The sequence below is a fragment of the Ambystoma mexicanum genome, chromosome 2q (assembly GCF_040938575.1).
Source record: "Ambystoma mexicanum isolate Mex_15411 chromosome 2q, UKY_AmexF1_1, whole genome shotgun sequence".
NCBI classification, from domain to species: Eukaryota; Metazoa; Chordata; class Amphibia; order Caudata; family Ambystomatidae; genus Ambystoma; species Ambystoma mexicanum.
The window spans coordinates 1,028,462,888-1,028,486,831 of NC_090924.1; the positions used below are offsets into that span (position 1 = coordinate 1,028,462,888).

Genomic DNA, 23,944 nt, shown 5'->3' on the forward strand with positions numbered 1-23,944 from the left:
AAGCAACAGTACGGTTGAGGGTGGGGGAAGGAGGGTGGTTATTGGAAGGGGTTGTTGTTCGTTTGAACATGCCATACATAATGATGATTATTCACTGTACATGTTGCAACGAAGATTGCTAATAAAAATTGCATTGAAAAAATAAAAAGTCAACAACCTGCCACTCGATCCACTTCAAGGCAAAGTAACCAAGTGGTGATCCATGGCCGCAGGATAACAGCAGTCTTGAGAGATTGGAAACAAAGCGGCTCATGAATGATAATGGAATGGTCATACTTAATGAATATGGTTGCAGCTCATGAAGATATTGCAAGATAGCAGGGTTTGGAAAACTGGCTCTGCATATTGCTCAATATTCTCTGGGTGTAGTTTGAGATATATTAGTACTATCAAACGCTTAATACCAAAGATCTTTAGGTGAGAGACATGTCTTTATCTTGCATTGACCTTGGCAGGAGATTACTTGTTAAGATAAATGGAGAAGAGGTAAATTGGGTGGTGATCTGAGAACTTTGATAATTTGATGCAAGCTTTCAAATCTTTTTTGTTAATTTGGTCTGTAAAATCAAAATCGGCATCTAGAAAAAACACTACATTATGGTTACTGTATTCTTGTTTCATGGTGTTGGTTTTGGACTTTATTACAGGACCCATGCTTCAAAATGGAAATTGATGTAACACAGTGCTTCCAAAATGATGAATGACTTTCCTCTTGTGGGGGATCTAGTGTTGATACTTTGTTATACAGCGGTGTGCTGTAATCTGGTATTTTTAAAACAAAATGTGAAGTTTAAAATATTCAGTTTAAAATATCTGCCCATACACTGCCCCCACTACTCTTAACCCCTCCCCCACACACACACACACACACACACACACGCGCGCACACACACAGAAAGCAGTGAAGTACTCCCTTTTAGGACAGAGTAAGATATTGTTTTAGAAGTGTAATGCTCTATAGAGCACAACTGGTGATAACATCAAATGTCATCAAGGGGACAAGGAGCACAAAAATACAACAGATTCTAGCAAGTATGTCCAAGAATACCTCAGTGGAGACAAATCTGGAAATAATGTGTTTTGTCACTCTGCTGCACATAACTGGCTGTTTTTTTTTGGAAGCCTCAGCCTCAACAGAGCATGGCAGGGGTGTTGCTAGCTCTGGAAAGGATTGGGGGCTAGGCTAATGTTGGGACTGTCGGGACTCAGGGCTAGCTAGTCTTTTGATTGTATCCCTTGAGCTTCTATCCGGGGCTACAACCAAAAGACCCGGGGCTATATCCCCCTTTTCCAGCATGGGGTCTGGCATGGATTCACATTCTCATGAATATTCCCCGTCGTCAGGCTGGGAATCCTCGGTAAAGAAAAATCAGTATCAGTTTCGTTTCTGATCTGTCTTTCGTAGTAGTAACCAATCACTGATCTCTGCGTCATACTGACCACAGCCAATGACTGCCATCTCCCTAAGCCCCGCCTCTGGCAGCCATCTTCAGATTTTTACCGCACGTTCATGTGTTGGGATCCTCATGCTATTGCTCTCGAGCTGTATTGCGTTTTCGTGCTTTTTCATAGGAAAATTCTCTTTTTTCGGTCAAAAGAGCCTCAAGCTCCACCGTTTCTTTATCCGATCAACGGGGACCCATGTCGGATTCCTCTACGCCCCTCAAGGGTGAAGATTTCGTCGAGCCACGCTTTTGGAGGACTCCAGAAGTTTCTCAGGCCCATCTCGGACATGGCCCAGGAGAAGAGAAGCTCGACGCCCGGAAAGCTGTTCAGGGTCTGCCTTGGATGCCAGCTTCAGAATGTCTTTAAGGAGGACGAACACTCCCTTTGCCTCTACTGCCTGCATGAGGACAAGACGTACATGGAGAAGGATTGTGCGTTTTGCGGCAATATGTCGGAGCGGACCATGAAGGACCGCCATCTGCGTCTCGCCAACTGGCTGGAAGGGAAGAGCCCGTCAGGCGAGACGAAGAAGAGGAAGTCCGAGCGGTCTTCTAAGACTTTTGAGGGTCCCCCGGCGACGGGGGTCCAACAGAAGGCCAAGCACCGCGAGTCCGCTGGCACCGGGGGCGCCGAACGGTCGGGCTCTACGGCTGCCAGGCAGGGCGCATCCTCCCCGGCGCCATCAACCACGAGCCAACGCTCTGGCTCGGGTAAGAGGAAGCACCCGGCGAAGCTCCTGGAGAAACCCCGGTCGAGCTCGAAGGCCCAATCGGAGGGGGGGGCGAGGCGGTGACCCTCCCCCCCCAAGGAGAAGGCGGTGAGCGCACCTAAGGTGGTGAAAACCTTGATCCACCCTGCCAAGGCCTCTATCGAGACAGTCGCGGCGGCCCTGGCTCAGCCTGTGGAGGCTACACCAGTGGAGGCGACTGCGGGGCTCAGAGTCTCCCTGCCACCACAGAGGGAGTCCTCTTTCAAGCCCATCGACAGGACCCCCGTGAAACCTCTGACAGAGAAGAAAAAGGGGGGGCAGGAGGTCGTCGTGGATTTGGCCTCAACCTCTGAAGAGGAGCTGATCGAAGTCTTAAGCCATGGCATTGGCGTGGAAGAAGACCAGCCTGTCGGGAGGGATCCCGACATAGGAGACGACGAGAACGTCGAGGGTGCCGACGAGGCTCCTGACCGCCCGTCGGAATCCCCTCAACCAGTGCCGCAAGACAACTCAGCGGCCATTTTGTTGGCTATACAGTCCTTATGCTCGGAGATAAGGACGAGATTGCCGTTACCACCAACGGAGGAACCGCTCCCGACGGGGGACCCGGAGCCAGGCCCTTCTGGGAGCCCTCCTCCTAAGAGAAGAAGGATTCATCCTCCACCTCCTTTTCAACCATCGCGTCCTGCTCAGCCCTCCTCCCCGTCCATGACCCGTGGGGATGATACGGGGATGGACACGGCCGCGACGGGTACAGACGATGAGGTTTACGACGAGGATCTTCCGTCGTCGCCTCCTCCCCGGGCCTCCCCCCCCGACGAGATTGGATCATTTCATGCCATGATCGCCAGGGCATCCGAGCTTTTCCAGCTCTGCCCGGAAGAGAAGAAGGAAGGTTTCCTTTATCAACGGCGCAAGACCAAGAGGAAGACGGTCCTCGCTGTACCTCTACTGGACGATATCTGGGATGAGGGTCTCGCCCTCCTCAAGAACCCATCCACAACGCCTGCGAGAAGGGATCGGTACGAGAAGAAGTACCGGGTCCCGGACGCGGCCCCCTTGTGCCTTCGGGCACAGCTGACCCCGGACTCGGTCGTCTCCGCGGCGGCCAGGAAGAAAGCGGGGCGGGCTTCGGGCTCTACGTTGACCTCCCCACCGGACGGCGAGGGAAAGAAATTGGACACGATGGGACGCAGAGTCATCTCATCAGCAGCGACGACGATTAAGGCTGCCAACGCCTTAGCCATCGTAGCCTGCTACGACAGGGAGTTGTGGTACAAGATCGCCCCCCTGCTGGACTTCCTACCGGATGACAAGAGGGCGGAGGCCCTAGAGATCTTGCAGGAAGGAGAAGTGGCGTTGGACCACGCCATTACGATAGCGACGGACATCGCTGACACTGGTTTTCGCCAGTTGGGCAACGGCGTGTGCCTTAGACGGCGTGGATGGCTCAAGGCAACGGACTTCCGACAGGACGTGCAGACCAGAGTCTTGGACATGCCATTCGACGGGAGCAACCTGTTTGGGAAAACAGTGGACTATTCCCTACAAGCCATCAAGACGGACACGGAGACGGCCCGGGCTCTTGGTGTTCTCCAGCAACGACGGCCGCCCTTTCGGAGCGCCGTAGGCAAGCAGGGTGCCTCCAAAGGTTCCGGCGGCGGATATTCCACTTACCGTCAAGCGGCCCGTTCGTCGTCACAGGAAGCCTACAGGGGACGAGGCAAGTCGGGTGGACCCCGCCGTCGTCGACAGGGAGGACAAGGCAGCAAAGCCTCGTCTACGCAGGACTGAACCGGCCGTGGGGTTGGGCCCCCACCGAAGCATCCCGGTGGGAGGCCGGCTGGCGAACTACATCAGCGTGTGGGAGTCCATCTCCACTGACCGTTGGGTGCTGGACGCCCTGGGCCAGGGTCACGCGCTCGAGTTTCTAAAGAAGTGCCTGCGCGTCCCCCCCGTGGCCAGGAATGAACATCACGTCCCTCAACTTCTCTTGGAGGTAAAGGCGATGCTCAAGAAAGGCGCCATCGAGCTCGTCCCAAAGAGGCTTCGGGGCTCCGGAGTTTACTCAAGATACTTCCTCGTGAAGAAGAAGACAGGAGGATGGCGTCCCATCCTGGACCTACGATGACTGAACAAATTCATCAAGGCACAGAAGTTCCGGATGGTCACCCTCCAGCACGTCCTGGGTCAGCTGGAGGAGGGTGATTTCCTGTCGTCGTTGGATTTGGAGGATGCCTACTTCCATATCCCTATCCTAAAGGGACACCGAAAGTTTCTCAGATTAGTGGTTCAAGGGCGTCACTACCAGTTCAGAGCCCTTCCCTTCGGATTGAGGTCGGCACCTAGGGTGTTCACCAAGTGCCTCGCACCGGTGGCGGCGCGGCTGCGCCTGGAGGGGATCCACGTCTACCCCTACCTGGACGACTGGCTCATCCGAGCAAAGACAAAGGAGCTCGCCGCGGAGCACACGGCGAGGACCGTCCAACTACTCACGGACCTGGGATTCTCCATAAACTACGCCAAGTCCCACCTGGTGCCCGCGCAAGACGCACTGTTTCTGGGAGCGAAGCTCGACACAGTGGCGCTTCTGGCCTCTCCGTCGGAGGAAAGGACGAGGGCCATCTTGGGCAAGGTGCAGCGGATGCTGGTTGCGGACGCGGCCAGGGTGAGGTCCATCAAGTCCCTCCTCGGAATGATGTCTTCTTGCATTTATCTCATCCGCCTGTGCAGGCTTCGGATGCGCCCGTTACAGGAGTTCCTGGACGCTCGCTGGATCCAGACGACGGGCAGCTTCGAGGACAGGATCACACTCGACGAGAGCTTCCGACGAGCGATCCGGTGGTGGGGCACCCGCGCGCATCTGACGGCGGGCATGGACTTCCAGACCCCGGGCCCCCTGAAGACAGTGACCACGGATGCCTCCCTGGAAGGGTGGGGAGCGCACACTGAAAATCTGCACGCAAGGGGCCTTTGGCTGCCGACGGAGAAGTCCCTCCATATCAACGTCCTGGAACTCCGTGCAGTGTTTTGGGCCCTCAGGTCCTTTCTTCCGTCCCCCAACGGGAAGGTGGTGGATCTTCACCGACAACACCACCACCATGTTCTACATCAGGAAGCAGGGCGGTACCAGATCCCCAGCCCTGTCCAAGGAGGCGCAGGATCTGTGGCATTGGGCCGTCGGCCAAGGGATGTTTCTGGTGCCGTTTCATCTGGCAAGAATAAAAAAACACCATCGCCGACTCGCTCAGCAGAGAGCTGCGCTCGTGCCACGAGTGGGAACTACGACAGGATCTAGTGGACCGCCTCTTCCGACGGTGGGGCACACCCCAGATCGATCTGTTCGCGACGGCGACGAACTCCAAGTGCCGGAGGTTCGCCAGCAGGTTTCCCCAGCCGAGGAGCATGGGCGATGCTTTCTCGTTCCCCTGGGAGGGCCTGTTCCTATATGCGTTCCCTCCATTGCCGCTGCTGATCCGGCTCATCAACCAGCTCAAGAGGTCACGGTGCAGGATGATCCTCATCGCACCTGCGTGGCCGAGGCAGATATGGTTCCCCAGACCTTCTGTACTTGTCAGCGTCCCCGTCAATCAAGCTGCCAGTGGACGCGGATCTTCTCTCCAGGGAAGGAGGCGTCATCATCCATCATGACCCGAAGTCGCTGAACTTGCAGGCCTGGCTCCTGCAGCGTTAGAGTTTGGAGGTTACGACATTCCGGCCGACTGCAGAGAGGTTCTTGCAAAGGCCAGGGCGTCCTCAACTCTTAAATGCTACGGACACAAATGGAAGAGGTTCTCTGTCTGGTGCCACGCACAGAAGATTAACCCTCTACGGATTACGGCTCCTCAAGTACTGCCGTAGCTACTGACGCTGGCCAAGGCTAGACTGGCGCATGCTTCCATCAAGATTCATCTTGCTGCGATCTCCCGATACACCAGAACCACGGGACGGACGTCTTTGTTGTCTCATCGTCTGGTGAAAGAATTCATGAAGGGACTGTTCAGATCGTTCCCGCCGGTGAAGGCTCCGGCCCTGGCGTGGGAGCTCAACGTGGTGCTGACCAAGCTCATGGGACCTCCGTTCGAGCCTCTACACTCAGCTCCGTTGAAGTTCTTATCGTGGAAAACAGCGTTTCTTGTGGCCATCACCTCCGCACGACGGGTGGGAGAGATCCAGGCCCTTTCCTGCAAGCCCCCATACTTGACTTTTCACGATACGAGGGTAGTGCTCAGGACGCACCCCTCCTTCATGCCCAAGGTGCCGTCGGACTTCCACCTCAACGAACCCTTGGTGTTGCCTGTTTTCTTCCCGTCGCCTTCGTCGCCGGCTGAAAGGACTTTGCACTCGCTGGATGTGGCTAGAGCGCTGAAGTTCTACGTGGACCACACAAAGAGTTTTCGGAAGACGTCACAAATTTTTGTGAACTTTGGACCTGTCAATCAGGGGAAGGCTCTCTCGAAGGCTTCCATTTCCAGATGGCTCTCCGGCTGTATCATGTACTGTCATCGGTTGGCAAACCGACCGCTGCCTGGCCGTCCGAGAGCCCATTCCACCAGAGCGATCGCAGCTACCACAGCGTTCCTATCTGGTGTGCCCTTGCTGGACATCTGCAGGGCTGCTACGTGGAGGTCGGCGCACACCTTCTTGAAATTCTACTGCGTCGATCGGGATTCCAGGGAGGAGTCCAGGGTCGGCCAAGCAGTGCTGCGCAACTTGTTCGCCTAAGGTGAACCTGGTGAGGAGGTAAGAATTGCTTAATGTTGAGTTTTGAATGTAATGCTTAATGTTGAGCCTTTGCCACCTCCCGTGGTTGTGCATGTTTGTACTGCTATGTATTCCTTTATTCATGAGCATGTGAATCCATGCCAGACCCCATGTTGGAGAAGGAACAAGTTACTTACCTGTAACTGTTGTTCTCCAGCATGGGTCTGGCATGGATTCACATGCGAACCCTCCCGCCTACCCCTCTGCGGCTCTTCACTTGGTCATACTGCCACTTCACGTGCTACCAAATCTGAAGATGGCTGCCAGAGGCGGGGCTTAGGAGATGGCAGTCATTGGCCAGTATGACGCAGGGATCAGTGATTGGTTACTACTACGAAAGACAGATCAGAAACGAAACTGATACTGATTTTTCTTTACCGAGGATTCCCAGCCTGACGACGGGGAATATTCATGAGCATGTGAATCCATGCCAGACCCATGCTGGAGAACAACAGTTACAGGTAAGTAACTTGTTCCTTAGCCACCCCCTAGCAACGCCTATGGAGCATGGTTTTACCTTAGTGGCAGCTGCATGAGGGAATGAGCTTGGTACAATTTGCCAATTATATTCCAAACATCCAACAAAGCTAATTGTTACATGCACCTTCAGCATTTTTTAGAAAAAGATCTCTGGACTGCCAAGATGGAAGTTGCAATTCCATTGAGAAATGGAATTACCACTTCTAGTGTCCAGATTTGGTTAATGGAGCAGTATTAACCAACCAATCCAAAGAAAAGGAGGAAATAGATTACACAAAACGATGTCCATGATCGTCAGGAGTATTTAGGTTAAATTAAATTGGAGGGGAATTACCTTCTGTTTAAAAATAGATAACCAAGTGGACATGAAATACAAATATTTAGTTCTCTTTTCATAATGCGGCTAGGAACATATAATGGGCAGCTACACTTGTTAATAGGCATCGGATGAAAAGGAGAAATTAAATGCTAAGAATTTCATATACAAGCTCTGCCTTTTGATTGTTTACAGTACTTTTGTTTGTTTGCAGTTACAACGCTTAAACCTGAACTTGGAAAGATTATATATGAAGATCACAAACAGGTAAGCACTGAAATTAGTTAAACTAGGTTTTAAAACTAAATGGTACTCACCTACCATACCAGCTCAGTAAAGTTGCTGCTGCCCTTAGCCTCTTCTGCCTCTCTGTCACAAAACAGGTAACGGGTATCCATCACGATTTACATGGAGCAAACTCCCTTCTATTCTTTTTTTTATTCAATGTATTTATTGTTTGAGCGAAACAGGGATACCATAAGCACTTCATAATGACAAGTTTGTTTACAACAGAAAAAGAACCCTTAGGTCAAAAACAGTGTATGAAAGGGTTGTTTTAGGCTTAATTTTTAATTAAGGAAATAAGAAAAGGTTGATGGAATGAGCCGTTAGTTGTTTTTGCTCTTGAAAAATACTGGACTGGAGTGTGGGTGTGTTTTAATTTTTTGGGGACTTCAGTGGGGAAAACTAGTGATACTTTGTATGCCTTTGGGCTCTGACAGTTTTGAGTGGGTCTCCTAAATCCTGTGAAATGTTGGGATGGGGTCCCCTGTAGACTGGTAAAACATTCTTGAATTTAATGGTAGCACTTAATGATAGCTAGTGGACAACATCCAGCGTTGGGGTGATAAATCATTTTGTTGCAGTTTACACATTCAAGCACGCCCCTCGAGGATATCAAGTTGCTGAAAAAGGAGAGAATAATTGCATACCACTTAGACAGATCTGTATTCATACACACTTGTCACCTACCACTATCCATAACCAGTAGTGTTTTATTTAACTAAGTGCAGCTGCAGTTACTCCTATGAGCCAAATCCTAAAACGTGTACTGGAAAAATAAATATAGACGTATGATGTTTCTTTATTGGGATTAATAATTATTGATTTGTTATCATCGTCTTTGAAGGCAATCCTTGACATGCTTTTTTGGCGAAAAGAGGTTGAATCGGTTTGCTTTTTCTTTGTTAGGTATCAGTGGCTGATCTGCCAGGATTGATTGAAGGTGCACATGTGAACCGAGGAATGGGGCACAAATTCCTCAAGCATATTGAAAGAACAAAACAGCTTCTGTTTGTGGTAAGTAAGCAAGAAGACATGCATAACAGTGTCTCACTTGTGTAATATGTAAAGCAGATTGGAACTTGGGTGACACATTTTGGTCACTTTGAATGCTCAAGTTCTTGGTGGACAGTTTATCAGGAGGTTGAGAATTTTCGGGAAACACCTGATCCTAATTTCCCCACATTAGCCCAGGAGGACGTGGTACCCGGAGCGTCAGGTTCTCCATCCAGAGGTCGAGACACTCAGCCTTCACGCATGGTTTCTGAAAGGCTGAGATACAAGGATTGGGACCTTCCTGGATGACCTTATTCAAGGTTTTGCTTTCGGCCAGAAGGCCGGCAACAAAGTCCTTGTAACATTGCTGTTGGAACAAATTCTGCAACTGGTGCAGGGACAAGAATGTAGACCCTTTTCTGTGCAGAACACCCAAGATGTTATCCTTTCTACTATCCTTAGCCAATCTGGGGCTCCAGGTGGAACTATTAAAGGCTATTTGGCGGCGCTATGCATCTTTAAGCGCTTGTCTGAAGAATGTTCATATTTCAAGATTCCACTGGTGCCACAATTTCTAAAGGGGCTCATCAATGTTTCCCCCCCCCCCATCTCCTTTCCAGGTTCCAATTTGGGAACTTAATCTGGTTCTAAAAAGTCTAATGTGTGCACCCTTTGAATCTTTACACATGTCCTTTGAGGTTGTTAACCTTTAAAACCATTTTCTTTGTAGCTAAAACTTCAGCCTGTAGAGTGAGTGAGTTGCAGGCACTTTTGTCCAAGCCACCATTTCCTATCTTCCATAAGGATAGGGTTGTTCTGAGAGTTAAACCCTGATTTATTACCCAGAAAATTGTTTTACCTTCTTTCTATCGTCCACCTCATCCTGGCAAGGAGGAGGAGAGGTTACGTAGGTTTGACCCTCGCAGAGCTCTGAACTTTTATCTATCTATTTTGTTTTTTATATAGCGCCCTATTGCCCTTAGGCCTCAGAGCACTCACAACGGAGACAAAACAACGTAAAACACAGGACTACAAAGAGAACGAGATAGAGATTCTATTAGACTTCTCCTTCGTCAAACAGAAATGTCTTAAGCAGTTTCTTAAAGATGGTAAGAGACGTGCCGTTTTTTATGGGAGATGGCATAGCATTCCAAATCATCAGAGCCCAGTGAGTAAAATTTGTGCCACCAACTCTTTACAAAGTTTTCCGTGGTTGTTGCAGATTCTTTTTTCCATTAGATCATGGAGTTCTTTGAGCCGGGGCCTTAATTAGTCTCTTAGAGAGAAAATTAGGAGTGATGTCTGTCTGACATTTGAAGGTCATAACTGAGCATTTGAATTTTATTCGCTGTTGAACTGGTAGCCAGTGAAGTTTTTTCCTGGCAACTGATGTTTTCTCCCGCCAGCTCAAGCCCCAGACCGCCCTAATTGCAACATTTTGAATGGTCCGCAATCTCTTGATGTTAGCCTTAGAGGTACCCATCAAGAGACTATTGCAGTAGTCCAGTTTGGAGTTAATTATAGCTCCTGCAATCAGCGCAAGATTTTTTTGTGATAGATATGGTTGAATTTGCCATATGAGATTGATGTAAAAAGGCGCATGTGGATTTAAGATAGGAGACCTGTCTCTTATACGAGAGATGCAAGTCCATAAAAATGCCCGAGGTCTTAACATGCTTAGATACTTCGATGAAGCTATTGTTTATCTTGATTTTTTTGTATTGTTGATCTAGTGTCCCTATTTTTTTGTGGTGTGCCAAAAATTAAGAGTTCTGTTTTTGCCTCATTGAGGGCCAAAGAGTTGTTTGCCATGCACTTTTGGATAGCATTGAACACTTTGTTTATTCTTTCAACGTCCTTTTCATAGGAACCTGACAATTCAAAGACCTGCTCTCCAACCTCGATTCTAACATTCCCTCTGTCCTTATCCTACTTGACCTCTCCTCTGCGTTTGACACGGTCAACCATACCACCCTGCTCAATCGTCTTCGTGACAACCTCGGTATCACTGATCAGGCTCTGGCCTGGCTGACCTCTTTTCTCTCTGAACGACCCTCCCAGGTACAACTTGGGTCCTTCCTATCTTCTATCTCCCTCTCCACATGTGGTGTTCCCCAGGGGTCTATCCTCTCGCCTTAGCTTTTCAACCAATACCTGGCAACTCTCGCTTACTGCATCTCAATGTTCTGCTCAACTTTCCAGTGCTATGCTGACGACACCCAACTCATTATCAGGCTTCCCTCAGCCTCCTCCTCTCCTTCCCTCATCTCAGATTGTCTAATCGCCATTCAAAATTGGTGTGCCGCCAATGATCTATGTCTAAATGCCAACAAGACTGAGATCCTCCTTATTGGTACACCATCTCCATCCTTTCCTCTCACTCTCTGGCCGGCCTCCCATGGCCCTCCTCCCACCACCCCCTGCGCGGCTAAGAATCTTGGGGTTATCTTTGACTCTACACTTTCCTTCTCTGCACACATCTCTGATGTCTCCAAAAAATCTTTTACTTCACCTCCTTAGAGGTACTCTACCTTTCCTCTCCTTCCCTCAAAAGCTCACGGTCTCCCAAGCTCTGGTTCTTTCCAAACTGCCTCTTCCTAAATCTACCTGCCTCCACTCTCCGCCCTCTACAGCTAATCCAGAACAGGACTGCGAGACTTGTCCTTGGCCTCAAGCCCTGGGATCGTATCTCTCCAGCCTTGAAATCGCTTCATTGGCTCTGAGTGAATGCAAGGATTAAATTTAAAACCCTCTGCATTGTCCATAAGGCTTTCTGGGGCCTCGGTCCAATATACCTTCAACTATCCCTCCGTAAATACCTCCCCCTCTTGAGCCCTTCGCTCCTCTACTTCTAACTCCCTCAGGGTTAGTCGTTTTGCAAAAAAAACGAGCCGGGGGTAGATCCCTGTCTTCGGCTGGTGCCTCCCTTTGGAACAGCCTCCCTGCCACCTTGAAACATGAGGAAAAACATCTTCGGTTCCGGAAACTTCTCAAGACTTTCCTCTTTGCCTCTGCCTTTGCCCCCCTTCTCCACTGTTGATCTGTTTCTTCTCATGGCATTGTGCACCTGGCCACCCTCTGTTCTTTCGGGTCCAGGTATCTGCTCACCCTGCCACCCTCCTGCACTGCCTCCAGGCCACCATCTGCACTAGGGTTCTGTATCTGTACCCATACAGTCCCCCTCCCACGTTTCATCTGCACTTATCAGATATACCTTTCTGACTAACTTTCACCTGCCACTTGCTGGCTGCACTATAATGGTTTAAAGCCCTTATTTATTATTTATTCTATTTAATATTTATTTGTTTTTCCCTCCTCTGCTTCGCACTTTTCCCCCATTTTCCTTTCCCATGCACTTGCGCTTTCTTAAATGTCACTGGGCCTAGTAAGATCGCTGTTTTTTATCTCCCTTGTTCCCCTCCCTTTTTGCCTGGTCGCGCTCTGAAACACTTGTGTACGAGCGCGATATAAATAAAATATCATTTCATTTCATAGCTGGGTATCATCAGCGTAATTTGTGAATTGAACACCCAAGTCTCTAAGCATATCGCATAGGAGTTTTGAGAAAATGTTAAAGAGCAGAGGCGACATGCATGAACCCTGCGGTACACCACAGGTCAGTAGTGTTTTTAGGGAGCTGAAATTGCCCTTTACGACTGCGCCCATTCTTGGACCTAGGAAAGATTTAAACCAATTTATTGCTAGGGGGGGAACATCTGCTAATGGATTTCAATCTCTCAGCCAAGAGATCATGGTCTATAAGATCAAAAGCTGAGGAAAGGTCAAGTAGCATAAGTAGGGCAGTGTTTCCTTTCTCAAAAGTACTAGCAATGTTGGCCTGGAGATCCAGAAGCGCGGTTTCTGTCCATGGTTGGCCCTAAAGCCATATTGCTCATTAGCCAATATTTTGTTGGTATCTATGAACTTCTGATATTGTATGCAGGAAATCCTATCGATAATTTTAAGCAGGAATGGCACGTTTGTTATGGGCCTGAAGTTGCCTGGTATAGAAGGATCCAGGTTTTCCTTTTTTATAAGAGGACTAATCCATGCTTCCTTAACATCAGCAGGAACATAGGCTTCTTCAAAAGATTGATTGACAAATTGTGCAACCCATGGTGCCAAGGTGTCTGCGTAATCTTTGACTAGCTTGGCAGGGAAAATGTCCCCCTGACAGGAAGATGGCCTCAACTTATGAATCACTTCCAAAACATCTGAAATTGAGACGTTTTTGAAAGAGAAAAGATCTAAATGACTATTTGGCAGATCACTCTTAACGGTAGTCAAAGTTAAATGAGGTAACTTGTGATCAGAAAATAGTTTTTTGGGGGTTTGAATAGCGTGTTGATGTTTACTAGTTTTTTCAGAGATACCTTCATGAATCTCTTGGCACCACTTATAGCTCTCTTGAGCTGGGTGTGTAATTAGAGGATCTTTCAGTTCTTTAAGAATTGAAAAGATTTCCTTAGATTGAGATTTTGCTTGCTGAATCCTCGCATTAAAGTGTTCAGCTTAGGATCGAAGAATGATCAGTTTGTAATCCTTAGCAGCTAGTTTATAAAATGCTAGTGATGCTACAGATTGGTGTTTTCTCCAAAGGCGTTCGGCCTTACGCTTATTTCTTCAGGCTTCAAGAATATCCTTGGAGAACCACTTGTTCACGTTGGTGGATTTGTTACTTTTTTTAGGTTTAAGGGAGATTAATTAATCAAAGGCCTGATTAATTGCCTTTCTAAAGGCCTGAGTGAAGGAATCCAAGGATGTGTGCTGATGTAGTGAGGGCAGGAGAGGACCGACCTTATCTTTAAAAGCCTCACTGGTTACTGCCTTTCTGTTACGCCAGGTTCCTATAAGTGGAGATTTTGTGGGGCACTGAGTTTGGCTATCAGTGATATGACAGGTAAAATTGATCAGATGATGATCAGACAATGCACTATCTAAAATTGAGGTGATGGTAATTTCCTGTTTTTTTTGTCAGTATCCAATCCAATATGTTACCAGAATTGTGGGTAGGATTTTTAACTAATTGTTGTAATTTAATGGCCTCAAGTTTTAAGGTTCTTAGCTTTTATATCCTGTGAGTTATTGTCTTATAGGTTTATATCCCCAGGACAACAACTGCTGAGGTGTCTTTGGAGAGATTACCAATACTAGCCAATAAATGTTCATCAAATTTAGGAGTGAGTTTGGGGGGACGTTACAGCAATAGGAATCTTATAGACATCACGTGATTAGCTTTAAGTTTGACATAAGTTTGACTTTAAGTTTATACATTTAGACTGTCAAAACTCTGCATTGATGATCAACTTTTCAGTGGCTATACGGGCCACAAACTGGTTCAGGCTGTTACAAAACAGAACTTATCCAGATGGATCATGCTGGCAATCTAAGAATGTTAGACTGGCACGGAAGGTACCTCCTGAAGGTGTAAGGGCCCATTCCACCAGGGGCATGGCTGCCTCTTCAGCCCTGCAAAGGGGTGTTGCGATAACAAGTATTTGTGAAGCAGCAACATAGTCTACTATTCACACGTTTATAAAACATTACTGCCTGGAGTCTTCCCTTGGTCAGGATGGGAGCTTTTGAAAAGCAGTCCTGCATTCGGTTCATGAGAACCATTAAAAACTAAATTCTACTCCCTCCTCCAAATGAAATACTGCTTTCAGAGTCTATCAAAGATGAGGAATACATGGCAGGAAACAATCCATTCGAAGAACAAGTTACTTACCCCTGGTAACGTTCTTTCGACTGGATGTTCCTCCCACATATTCCTCATCGCCCTCCCAACATACCTCTCAGTTGAATTTCCCATACTATTTCAGCTTTGGCTCCTTCAAGGCCGAGTACGGTTCAACCCGTGGTTGTGCGGGTATTTCTGCTGTGTGGAAAAAAAAACAGAACTGAAGCCAACGGGTGCACCGCTGGCTGTTTATACATTCGATGATGACATCCTCGAGATGGATGCCCTCGAGGGACATTGAGTCTGCCATTGATGCACAGAGCCCTCTACCGTAAAAAATAATCTGAAGCAGCTGAAGCTGGATATTGAATTTCAAAGATGAGGAATAAGTGTCAGGAACATCCAGTCGAAAGAACGTTACTAGGGGTAAGTAACTTGTTATTTGCATCGAATAAAGGTTTTTTTTAATGTACTTTGGCTGCTACAGTGCAGCTGATGTTATCTTCAGTAGCCTGGGGTTTTTCCCATTGCTTTAGGACTTTGATCTTGTTTTTTTTTTAAGGTGTGGATATCAGCAGAATACCACTTTTTGCTAGGCTAGATTTCATGTGATTTCACCTTGGCCACACAATTAACAGCCTTCTCAAGTGTATTGTGATGCTGCATCGGATGTATTCAGGTTTGGCAAGTTGTTAATGGTGGGTGAAACCCATCACTTTTCTCGTCTGGGGGGGGCAGGTGGCCTCCATCTCCTTGGTTGCACAAGGACAGTTCTAGCCTATCTCAATTTCAGATTAATAGTGTTTCATTGCGCGCTGGCTGAGGCAGGACTCAATGGGGCAGGTATGCTTCACATTTATTGGGGATGGGGGAGCCACTAGGACAACTGGACTAGGGTCAAGTGATAATCAGAAAACGAAGCTTGAGAGGTGGAAGTCTGATGCGTTCAGCAGCTATATATGGCCTCATCTGTGGGAAAGGCTGGAGGGGTGGTTAAAGGGTACAAGACCAGAAGTAGGTAGGATTTATGGCCTGGTAGGAGTCCGGTTCGGTATGATTGGTAGCAAGTTTTCTTCTTGTACACAGAGCATGGTAGTGCATCACGGAGTAGGATTGTGGGACATTTTTTCATCAGGGGAGCCTTCCAGCCAGTGCAAGAGTAAGGTCTTGCCTATATTGGCTTTAGGGGAGAAGTTTTGATATGGTGGATCAGCATTTGGGGGGCCTCAAGTGAATCATTTGAGGTCTGCCCAAGGCCAATGAAAGGAGCAGGCGCCATTTGTCTCAACATGATCTGGTGATCCTCAATATTGCAGCAACAACTTGGTTTCATTGGGTTGGAAGGATCTAAGAGGGGGCCTGGTGTCTGCCCTTTTGTGGATCAGCAAGTGTTGTCCCTGGGCTATCATTGCATATACCCAGATCATACCACCTAAAGTTTGGGGGAGGATGGGTTTGTGCTGGCATGTTCAACATTTTGGCATCGGGCATACAGGCACTTAGGAGTGGTAGCCAATGGACTCTTGAAGGACTCAGAGATGTTCCACCAAGACAGGGAAACAGGATGTTCTTGCATCACTTGATGGTGTTCATCAGCATAGCATGGAGCGTGGGGAGGGGAGCAGAGGTGAGGGGGGGGAGGTGCCCTGAACTGGTGGTAGGTCCAGGCCCCTGTTGCAGTTAGTGGTGAACTGTTAGGATGGGGAATGGCTCCTGGGGGGGTGGGGGTTATGGGTGCCCAGGTTCAGCCGGTGAAGTGGTCAAACTGGTGCTCACCAGAAGGCTCTGGGCCCGGTAGGGGTCACAGGGACTAGGGGAGTGGGATCAGGTGGCATTCGGTGCAGGTGCAGGGTCTCCAGCCTCCTAGTATCACTGTAGAGGCCGTGGCGGGGGAGTGGGCCCGCTCCTTTGTTATGCACTCCAAGGTTGCAAATTTGAATGCTTCACCGGACTAACATGACAAAAATGTGCAGTGTTCTGAATTTGATGTTCTTGTGTCATTTTGGAGTTTATAAATGCAGCCTATTATGGCCAAAAAGATCTGAGTGCAAGTCATTTTGGCAACCCCTAGCCCCTACGCAGCTCATGGCCGTAAGCCCGTGGCAGTAAGCACATGACAGCAATCCCTGGCACTCTGCACAGTCATCCAGTTTGGGTGAGCGGGTGTCAAAGCTGCTGAGAAGTAGGTGGGGAGGGGCGTGCCATGGCAATGTACTAGAGGCCGGTATTTGTGTTTTTCTTATGTTCATGGCGAGTTTTTCATCCCTTTCAGATTTTATCAATTTTGTAGCACATCAAATCAACATTATTTTGTTCGACTTTAAACAGAAAAAACATTTGGTTCATCTTAATGTTCGAGATATCTTCTCCTTTCTCCCTCCCCCCTCCTTCCATGCACAGACCCTCACCTAACTAGACCAAGTAAACTGGAACACAACCTTCATCACTGTGCCTTCTGTCTTGCACCTCTGTATACCCTTCACCGTTTTCCTCGCCACTCAGCGTACATACCTATTAAAAAAAGGGACCCATTCGCCCTCTATTTCCGTGCAGGTTTCATCCAGCAAGTGCGTAAGGTACTCAATATCATAAATGTCTATAATTGTCTGCGCCTTTTACACCCACTCCTTCTCCGAGGGGGTCCCTCCCCTTTTCCAGTGTTTGGCCACACAACTGCGTGCAGCTACCAGCAAGGTGTGCACCATGTGACCCTCTTCTCCTGCATCTTCGTGCAATACCTCCACCCCAAACAGCAACAGGCTTGGCGATGGGTCCTTTTGTATCCCATCCAGGCCCTTGAGCCACAGCAACACTTATTTCCAATACCTCTGCATGTAGGAACACTCCCACCACATATGAAAATAGCCGGCCTGCACCTGTTTACATCGCCAGCAACTCAAGTCCGCCCCTGTGTACATTTTTGCTAACAGCGCTGGCGGGTACTGCCAGCTGTGGATTTTATTGTGGGCCTGCATTCTATATAGCAGGGCCTGCATGGATTTCCTGACTCCCCTGCAGATGGTCACCCATGTCCGGTCAGAGATGTCTATTGCAAAGTCCCTAGCCCATGTATTCCTTACTGGTAGGCATTCTGCAGGTCCCCGCGCTTCAGTATGTATCATCGATATGCATCCCTTAGTTCCACTGCCCTGCAACAGGATCCTTTCGAAGGGGGTTAGCTCCCTGTGGACATTCTCTCCCCTCCTAGAACTAGTCATTGCCCCTTTTGAGTTGTAGATAGCGGAAGACCGAAAGTGGCCCTATACCTAGGTAATCATCTAGCCGGGCCAGAGGCAGAAACTCACTGCCCTCCCATAGTTGACCTGCCGTTGAAAGGCCCGCCTCGTACCAGATCTGGTAGGGCCTTGGTTCAGCAACCAGATCGCGCAGGGGCAGTGCCCATATACACTGAATGGCGATGGCCACGAAGAGCGCCATCGAGTGCCGCCCTTCTCCCCCCACACTGACCAAAATACAGCCAGAACCGTGTGTGTCAGGAGTATGTCTCTTTGCGGGACCCAAAAACATTCTCCCAGCGTGACCGGTGTCAGGACCCGATTGTCCATGTGGACCCATTGCTTCTCTGTGTCCGTATCTGTATGGTCAACCATGATCTGCAATTGTGCCCTCTATAATATATTGCCAGATCGGGAAGACCCACTCCCCCCTGTTCCCAGGACTGTAACAGTGTTCTGTATGCCACCCTTGGTCTTGCGCCCGCCTATAGGAAACGTATCAGTGCCTTCTGGATCTTGGCCAGGAAGGGGGATGGGACCACTATCGGGAGCATTTGGAATGAAAGTAGGAACTTGGGGAGGACTGTCATCTTAATGCATATAAGATGTGCCGCCCATGGGAGAGTGAGCCGCTTCCACCGATGCAGGTCCAGCTGTATCTTGTCCCAAAGTGCGATATAATCTTTGTCAAAGAGATCCGTCCTTTCCCTTGTGACTTCAACTCCCAGGTACCTGAATCCTTCTTTTTGTAGCTTAAATCTCATGTCTTTTAGGCGGTCCCCCTCTTCGCCCGTTCCATTCCCAACCCAAAACACCACCGACTTCTCGAGGTTGACCTTGTATCCCGATAGCTCTCCACATGTTCGGAGACCCTGGAGGAGGGAGGGCACCGATGTTTCTGGTTTCGTAACAAAGAGGAGCGCATCATCCGCAAAGAGGCTCACTTTGTATTCTGTTCCCCCTAAGCGGACTCCCTTCACTTCAGAGTTATTCCTTACCTCTATTGCCCAGGGTCCCATCACTAGCACGTATAGCAGGGGGGAAAGAGGGCATCCCTGTCTGGTGCCGCGGCTCAAGTGTATCGTCCTCGAAACACCCCCATTAACCACCACTCTTGCCTGCTGTGCCCCCCTCATGAATGCCCAGTTCACCCGGTCCAAAGCTTTTTGGGCATCCAGTGAGAAGAGCACTGCTCACTCTCTCCTCACCTCTGGGGCATGGAGTATGTGTAGAGTTTTGCGCATGTTATCTGAGCCCTGCCTGTTCTCAATAAACGCTGACTGGTGCGCATGCACTAATGGTGGCATGAGTACCTCCAACCGTGACACCAGTATCCTGGCGACTATCTTGGCATCAGTATTCAATAGCGAGATGGGGCGGTATGAGCCACAATACGTTGGGTATAACCACGATAAGTGCTTCCAGGAAGGAGGGGGGATATCTGCTGCAGTTTAGATTGAGTTGAAGAGGCTAGCCATGGGTTTCGCTAGCAGTTCCTGATATTGTTTATAGAAGGCTGAGGTGTAGCCATCCTCCCCTGGTGCCTTCCCCGATTTGAAGTGGGTTATGGCCTCCGATACTTCCTTCCAAGTAATTTCCGCCTCTAGGATAACCTTTTCACCATCGGTCATACTTGGTATTGGGAGCCTCCCAGGTATTCCTGTATATTCTGCCCTTTATCTCCCGGGGCTGAGAACTGAACAAAGCATTCAGGGATGTCTCCCTGGCCTACCAAAAGATACACCCCTTGGCGTTCGCACGTATGTCATTCTCCGCTCCACCTTTCGCTCCTTTATTCTGTTGGCTAGTAAGTTCGTTACTTGATTGCCCCTTTCGTAATACCGCTGTTTGTTGTAGCACCGTTTTTTAAAAATGTACCCAATCAGGAGTGTATGCAACTGTTGTCGCTTATCGCGCATCTTTACCAGCAACCCCTCCCGGTCCAGCCCCGGTTGCATAAACTCTGCCCTCATCGCTCCAAGGTCCCTCCTCAATCTCCCCTCTATCAGCCCTCTCTCTCTTCTTCCGGCCACCTTCCTGTATAATGAGGCCCCTGAATGTGGCCTTAGCCTCCCATACGATTTTCCACTACACCTCCCTTGTGGCGTTTGTCTCAAAGAAGTGCTTGATCTCTTACTGTAGATATTCCATGAAAGCCGTGTCCCAGAGAGGCCATCATTACGTCTCCATCTTTGGGTACCCCGTCCTCTCATCTCCACTCCACTCCCCTTCCCACTTCTACCATCTTGTGGTCCGACAAGGTCACTCATTCCACTCTCGGGGACTCAGCCACGACCCCCTGCTCCTTGGAGACCAGCATAAAATCGATTCTCGTGTAGGTTTGGTGTGTGGCCGAGAAAAAGGTGTACCCATCCGCATTCAGAAAAGGCAGAGGACAGTCCGTTCAAAGAGGTCAGTCGTGCCCATCTTCTGGTGGAGTGGGCTGGAGCCCCCACCAGCTGCCCTGCCGCCCTGCCCGCTGCTCTGCCACAACACGTACCTCGACGCATCCTTCGATCGCAACTGCATCCAACGGTGAGCAATCCACAGGCTGCCAGCCAGCCCCTGCCTGGGCTCCGATCTGCAGCTACATGCTTCATTTACCTCGATTTTGCTACTAAATCTGTTTATATTGCATCGCGCCGACTTGCCCACATTTTAAAATGTTGGGCGCGTTGCGGCCTCCGAACGAAGCTTGGCTTCTACCCGTTGCTAAGCAACGTCCAGAATAAGGATTAGGAACATCCGCCGGCAGGCGGAAGAGCCGGCCTCAGCTAAGGCCAGTATAAGGCCCTGTTAGCTCCTGTTGGCGCACTGGTAGTGCGCAGTGCGGGAAATCCCCCCCACCTTCATTACTGTGATCTCATCGGTGGGATCTCAATGTTGGAGTAGTGCCCTGCACGCCTGCATCCGGTGATCAGGCCTATCCATCCAAAGAGGCCTGCATCTCCTCTAGTAAGATTCCCATCCACGTTCATCTCAGCACAACGCCACCAATTTTAATCCGGCACCCCGCTATCTGCAGCACTTGCTCACACCACCTCCTTGGCTAGCATCAGTTGCATTCTGATTGGCCTCTCCAGACTATATCCAAACCCAGAACCAAGGACCCGACCCCATTACAATTCTCCAAAAGGTAATACGAACGGTACCTCACAATTGGATGCTCTACTATCTCCTTTCACACGGTGGCATTGTGCCACTATAGAAGGGAGCCTACTCTGCCTGCCCTGAACTGCATATTGTGTACTGGCCTACTCTACCTGCCCTGAACTGCATATTGTGTACTGGCCTACTCTACCTGCCCTCAACTGCATATTGTGTACTGGCCTAGTCTACCTGCCCTCAACTGCATATTGTGTACTGGCCTACTCTACCTGCCCTGAACTGCATATTGTGTACTGGCCTAGTCTACCTGCCTTGAACTGCATATTGTGTACTGGCCTACTCTATCTGTCCTGAACTGCATATTGTGTACTGGCCTACTCTACCTGCCCTGAACTGCATATTGTGTACTGGCCTACTCTACCTGCCCTCAACTGCTTATTGTGTACTGGCCTACTCTACCTGCCCTGAACTGCATATTATGTACTGGCCTACTCTACCTGCCCTCAGCTGCTTATTGTGTACTGGCCTAGTCTACCTGCCCTCAACTGCATATTGTGTACTGGCCTAGTCTACCTGCCCTGAACTGCATATTGTGTACTGGCCTACTCTACCTGCCCTGAACTGCATATTGTGTACTGGCCTAGTCTACCTGCCTTGAACTGCATATTGTGTACTGGCCTACTCTACCTGCCCTGAACTGCATATTGTGTACTGGCCTACTCTACCTGCCCTCAACTGCATATTATGTACTAGCCTACTTTATGCCCACCTGACAGAGCCCACTGCTTAGCCTCATAGATCTACAAATCGCCTAATGCTAACGCTAGCATGCCCATCTGCAATAACCAACTACTAGACTTGTGCAACCACTAAAAACAGGCTGCTGCCAGTCGCTGAGCTGCTCTCAGAACATAGTAAACCTCAGCACCAGCCTATGCCCTGGCCTAACCTGAGATAAACCACTCTGCTCCCACTACTACGACCGACTGTTACCACCATAATGCTAGAAACCATGAGCTCCATAACCTATCAATGATTACCTGACATTACTGTGGCCCCCCTCCAGACATAGACAATCATTCTTAGGATAGAATGATCTCCACCCTCATCTACCTGTCCACTCTCTGGTCCACAATGATTACAGTAAACCACCCACCAGAATTTATGCCCACTGTAACATCAAATTCTGATGAACGCCAACCGACCATCACCCCAGACACTGACCCCCAGTCTATTAAGTTACCTATCCGCTACGACTCTCTAACAAACATCCCGCGTGACACTCTAAGCAGAAATGCCAAATTACGATCAAGATTACCTAAAATATATGAACCCCCAGCCAGACTAGACACCAAATCTAGTAATAAGAGACTCCCAACTCAATGCCATCAAACTAAACACCTCCTCCACCAAAAGACATTCCCATTTTAACAGTCCCTGCAAATCGAGCAATAGGCCAACCAAAAAGAAGAGTCGTATCACCCCTGCAACACCCAAACCAAACACCCCTCTAAAGGGTGCCCTTATTAATGCTAGGTCATTAATAGCACATGCCACCGAAATTGCTGACCTCATCCAATTAGGGGATTACGACCTCCTAGCCATAACGGAAACCTGGCTTCACCAAGCAGCAGGACCCGCTCTGATGCATGCCTTGCCCCCTAATTACAACATTCTCAGAGAAGATAGAACCAACTCTCGAGGAGGCGGCTTAGCCATAATCGCTAAAAATAATCTCACCATAAAAATAGAAACTCCTTCAAACACCAAATCCTGCGAATCCTTAACCGCTAAACTATTAACATCATCCTCTCAATCCATCAATATACACCTCATCTATAGGCCTCCAGGTCCCATTGGAACTTTTGAGGAGGACATCTCTTCGATCCTCTCAAATAACCTAAAAAACACATCGCAAGTCATCCTTCTGGGAGACCTGAACTTAGGTTTCAACGACCATAAAGATCTGCAAGCAACCAATATCGCCAATGTCCTCACAGAACTAGGATTTACCCAAAGAATCTCATAACCCACCCACGAAAAAGGCCGAACACTCGACTGGGTAGCCAACCACAACTGCAATATAACTATTACTGATGTCTGCCCACAAATCTGGACAGATCATGCGCTAATAATCTTCCTCATAAATGAAAACACCATCCAACCTAAGGAAAATATATTAGCTCCCCCCTTACCAACCAGGAATAAAAAAAAAACATAACCACGGCCAATCTACTACCACTTATCCTCCCGACTCTAAACTCCCTACCTGAATCACTAAACCCCTCAGCTCTAGTGAATAAATTCAACTCAACCATGGCCATAGCCTTGGACACTATTGCCTGGCGACCAACTCCATCTGAGTCTAATAAAGCAGCTCTCACCAATGCCTCTAAGATTTACAAGAATGAAATAAGGAGAGCTAAAAAAGAGAACTTTAACAACAGAATACTGCAGGCTAAATCCGGAACCAAAGAGCTAGTCATCATACTAAAGGAACTGGAAAACCCCATCCCCGTTCCGGACAACTGCGACAAAAATAAAACGTGGTGCTCCAACATCCAAAAAGCACTAAATGACAAAATAGCTACACTCCAAACTAAAATTGAGAAAAAGAAACAAAATATTCCTCCATCAACCAATCAAAGAGATAAACAACCTACCTCTACCAAACCAGAACAAAAATTCAACTTCACCAAAGTAACTATCTCAGAGATTGAAAAGATAATACTCTTGCTCAAACCCACCAACTGTCAAGGTGACATATGCCCAGCCCAATTGATAAAAGATGCGGCCAGAGACCTATCCCCATTTATATCTAAACTCATTAATGCTTCCTTTGCATCAGGCACGATACCAGACAACCTCAAACAATCATGGGTCCTTCTCCTCCTAAAAAAGCAAACTCTGGACCCGTCCATCCCGAC

The 23,944-nt window shown here is 48.7% G+C and overlaps 1 protein-coding gene across 1 annotated transcript in view; it reads left to right on the top strand.

The window, feature by feature from the left end:
- The window catches only part of GTPBP10 (GTP binding protein 10), a 343,147-nt gene that overhangs the window by 163,268 nt on the left and 155,935 nt on the right, over window positions 1–23,944 (top strand). The window contains exons 6-7 of the mRNA XM_069648367.1: window positions 7,930–7,982; window positions 8,907–9,014. Coding sequence (XP_069504468.1) covers window positions 7,930–7,982; window positions 8,907–9,014 — 161 coding nt within the window. The remainder of the gene's footprint in view (window positions 1–7,929; window positions 7,983–8,906; window positions 9,015–23,944) is intronic.